Below are 3,399 nucleotides of genomic sequence, written 5' to 3' on the forward strand. Positions count from 1 at the left end.
TGTAGATACTGAATAGAAGTGGGGCAAACGCACTGCCTTGTGATAAGTTGTTCTTTTTGGGAGCTCCATCTACTTTTTCTAGCCACATAGTTCCAGAGTTTTTTAGTTCTACATAGAAGTGCCTGTTCTCCAAGAGGCTACGAATGGTCTGACTTAGATCTAAGTCGGACGTCATGAGGTACAGTTTGTGCATCATGATGTGGTGTTGGACAGTACTATATGCAGCAGATAGGTCAACAAATGTTGGAGCCTAACGTAAATATATAAACATCTACCAGCATAACTTTGTAAGTGTCTGGCTTGTCTCCTGGAAAGACCATCTGGTTTTTCAGACATGCTAAAATCAAATGGTGTTTTGTTGCAGGATCTCCTTCATACGGTCTTCAAGAATGGAAAGGTTACAAAGTCTTATTCGTTCGATGAAGTAAGACACAATGCCAGACTGAATAACAGTGAACTACAAGGGACACCTCATTAAGTTTCATTCCACGTCTGTGTGTGGTGTGTAACAAGTATGTACTGCATAGCTAATGGGTTTATTGTACAGATCTGTGTGTTTGTGTTTTACGATACATTGCAGCCAAATTATTTGTTGGTTTATGGACATACTGCCCTATTTTTTTGCCAGTCCTTAGAAAAGATGCAATCAGGAAATGGTACTTACGTTGTCAAACATTCAGTGCTGAAGTGTGCTTTTTTTTTTAGGGCCCTTTGCCAGTAGTGGTTCAATCTGGTATTGATCTTTTCACAAAGGAGACGGAGCTGAGAAACTTTTTTATATATAACAGAATACCACAAAATGGATTTACATAAAATTCTCATGATTGCTTTATGTTTATATTTAACTTGTATTTTTGTACAAACAAGATTGTGTAAAATATATTTAAAATTTCAATAATTAAGTCTTTCCAACTTTTCATGATTTTTATGAGCACAGACTTTCAAGAAAATATTTGGGGGGAGGGGGAATCCATTGCCTCTTGTCCATTAATCAGCAAATAAAACATGGCCTTAAAAATTTGTTGTGACATTGTACCATTTGAAAGTTAAATCAGGACTTGTAGCTTCTTAAGACCCCATAGAACTGCTGACCTCACTGTTTCTTGTAGTTATCTGTATTAATCATTCTCCATTAAGGAAAATTTACTGTTCTTACTAGAAGGTTTAGGTACTACAAATCTATAGGCCTTGCCAGTAAGGTATATAAAGGGAATGCCAAATTTGAAAGAATTCTCTTCTGCAACTTACCTTGCCAAGTGTAACCCACTTGGCTTATGCACCTCAATATTTTAAGAGTAATGTTTTTAAGAGCTCTCCTCTTCTACTATAAAATATACAGATAAATGTGGAAGTGGTGTATTTTAAAATAATTACACATCTGGGTTTATTTTTCATAGACTGTAAGTGACACGACTTTAAAATTAAATACTGGACTGGGTAGTGCACTCTTTTATTTTTTGTATTTCTTCATTCATTTGCCTTTTTGTCAGACTGGATGGGTATGTTGTACAAATGTTTAACTAGTTTTATTCAAGCTGTTTAACAAAAAATTACATGAGCCAAAACTTCTACATGATACCAGACACAACCCTATGTGAGGGTTACGATGCAGAGGGTGACTGATAACTAAAGGTATGAAAGGTACATTTTGGATGACTGCATTTGATAGTGTTCACTCTCTGCAGAAACTAGGTTGCCTACAGGAGAAAAAGATTGTCTAATTTTGTATGATGAACTATAGTGAGCGTGCATATGTTTTGACAGTGTTGCAAGGTAGCTTTTATGAGGAAGAAAAATGGTTGGTTTTCCTTATGTTTAATGAGTGACTATAAATCACTGATTGTTGTACAGATGTTGCATTTTTTTTCTAACACAGTAGCAGATAATCTCACAAGGCAGGATGTCAGAACTATTCTAAACCCTAACCAAAATCAACAAAATGGTATTGCAAAACACTTGTTTCTGTAAAGGATGCTTGAAAAGCCATACTTCGTTTTTCTCACCAAAAAGGGCCACAGAATACTTGTAACAAGTAACATTGTGTTTCCAGGGGGTTTGTAGTAAGACGTTTGTGCCCAGTCTTAATGGTTTTGCTTACTAAAAATGATTTTTCCACTCTTACTGTATGTGATCATACGTTTAAGTGATGTATCTAGAAACACTGGCCTTTCACATCAAGGAACTGCCTTCCTGTTGCTGTTTAAACATTTGTTCTTGGTGAAGAAGGATGTATCAAATCCAGAGATATGATTAATAAGTTAAATAGAACAGACTATTTCACTCATTCATTTGATATGTATTAGGAATTTTATGATGTATGGTTTAAAGAAATAAAGTAAAATGCTGCTTTCATTCTGTACCAATAAAGATTTTGATAACTATTGACTACCCATAATTGATATTTTTGTATTTAGGAACTGGGGATACGCTGTGGAAGCACTGTGTTCTTGTGTACTGCAAGATACATGAGTGATTTGTTTGGTATTATGTCTAGCGTAAGTTTATTTGGAAACTCTCACCTAAACTGTGTATGTCACTATCAGAAACTTGTCATCCTTTTTTTTTTTTTTTTTTTTTTTTTTAAGTTAGTATTTTAAAGCCACCTGGTGCTAGTCAATCCTGAACTCATGCCTCCCAAGTGTTTAGTGTTTGGCAATTAAAACCTAGGCATCAAGGGATCGATATTGATGTCAAATATAACTTACTGCAGTGCTTGAATCTTACAATATCCTAATTCTTCCATACAGAAGCAAACAGCATGTTTGGGTTTGCTTTAAATAATTAGATTTTTAGCCATCAATATATTTTAATTATCCTCCATTTCATAATATAGACAGTATTTATATTTAAAAATAGGAGTTGGGAGTTTTGTGTTAATACTCTAAATAATTTATTTGTAACCAGTATCTAGCATAAGAAATGGATTTTATATGCCTATTTTTTCCTGAGATGTGTGGTTATGAAACTGATGCTAAATCTTTTTATAAGAAGATTCATCTTGAAAGATCTGAGGAGAAAATAGAAAAATATTTATTGTTCTGTTTTGCCAAAATTCAAAAAAGTTTTAAATGGTTTTTCTATAGTTTTACATTCCTCCTTAACCTGTTGAGTGGAGAGTAAACACTCTTCACTGAAATCTTATGTTAAAATAATCTAATGTACTTGGCATCAAATACAAATGTGTAATAAACATGGAAATAAAGTTTTAGTTCTGGTAGTGAAACTTCAATATCCATTTGACTTTGTTTTAAAGCTTAGATGTTGACCTCACATACATACCACTACCTGCAATATACCAGGGTGCAAGTGAGGTGCTACCATAACCCACTCTAGGATAACTGAACCAACCCACTGAACAGTGCATTTATATATTGAACTTGTATTTCAGCACCTTTCTAG

General features: G+C 34.2%; 1 protein-coding gene across 1 annotated transcript in view; it reads left to right on the forward strand.

The window, feature by feature from the left end:
• The window catches only part of NAMPT (nicotinamide phosphoribosyltransferase), a 39,145-nt gene extending 35,922 nt beyond the window's left edge, over window positions 1-3,223 (forward strand). Inside the window, exon 11 of the mRNA XM_025207378.1 lies at window positions 365-3,223. Coding sequence (XP_025063163.1) covers window positions 365-478 — 114 coding nt within the window. The 3' untranslated portion in view covers window positions 479-3,223. The remainder of the gene's footprint in view (window positions 1-364) is intronic.
• The last annotated feature ends 176 nt before the right edge of the window (window positions 3,224-3,399 follow it).

This window comes from Alligator sinensis, unplaced genomic scaffold (assembly GCF_000455745.1).
Source record: "Alligator sinensis unplaced genomic scaffold, ASM45574v1 scaffold100_1, whole genome shotgun sequence".
NCBI classification, from domain to species: Eukaryota; Metazoa; Chordata; order Crocodylia; family Alligatoridae; genus Alligator; species Alligator sinensis.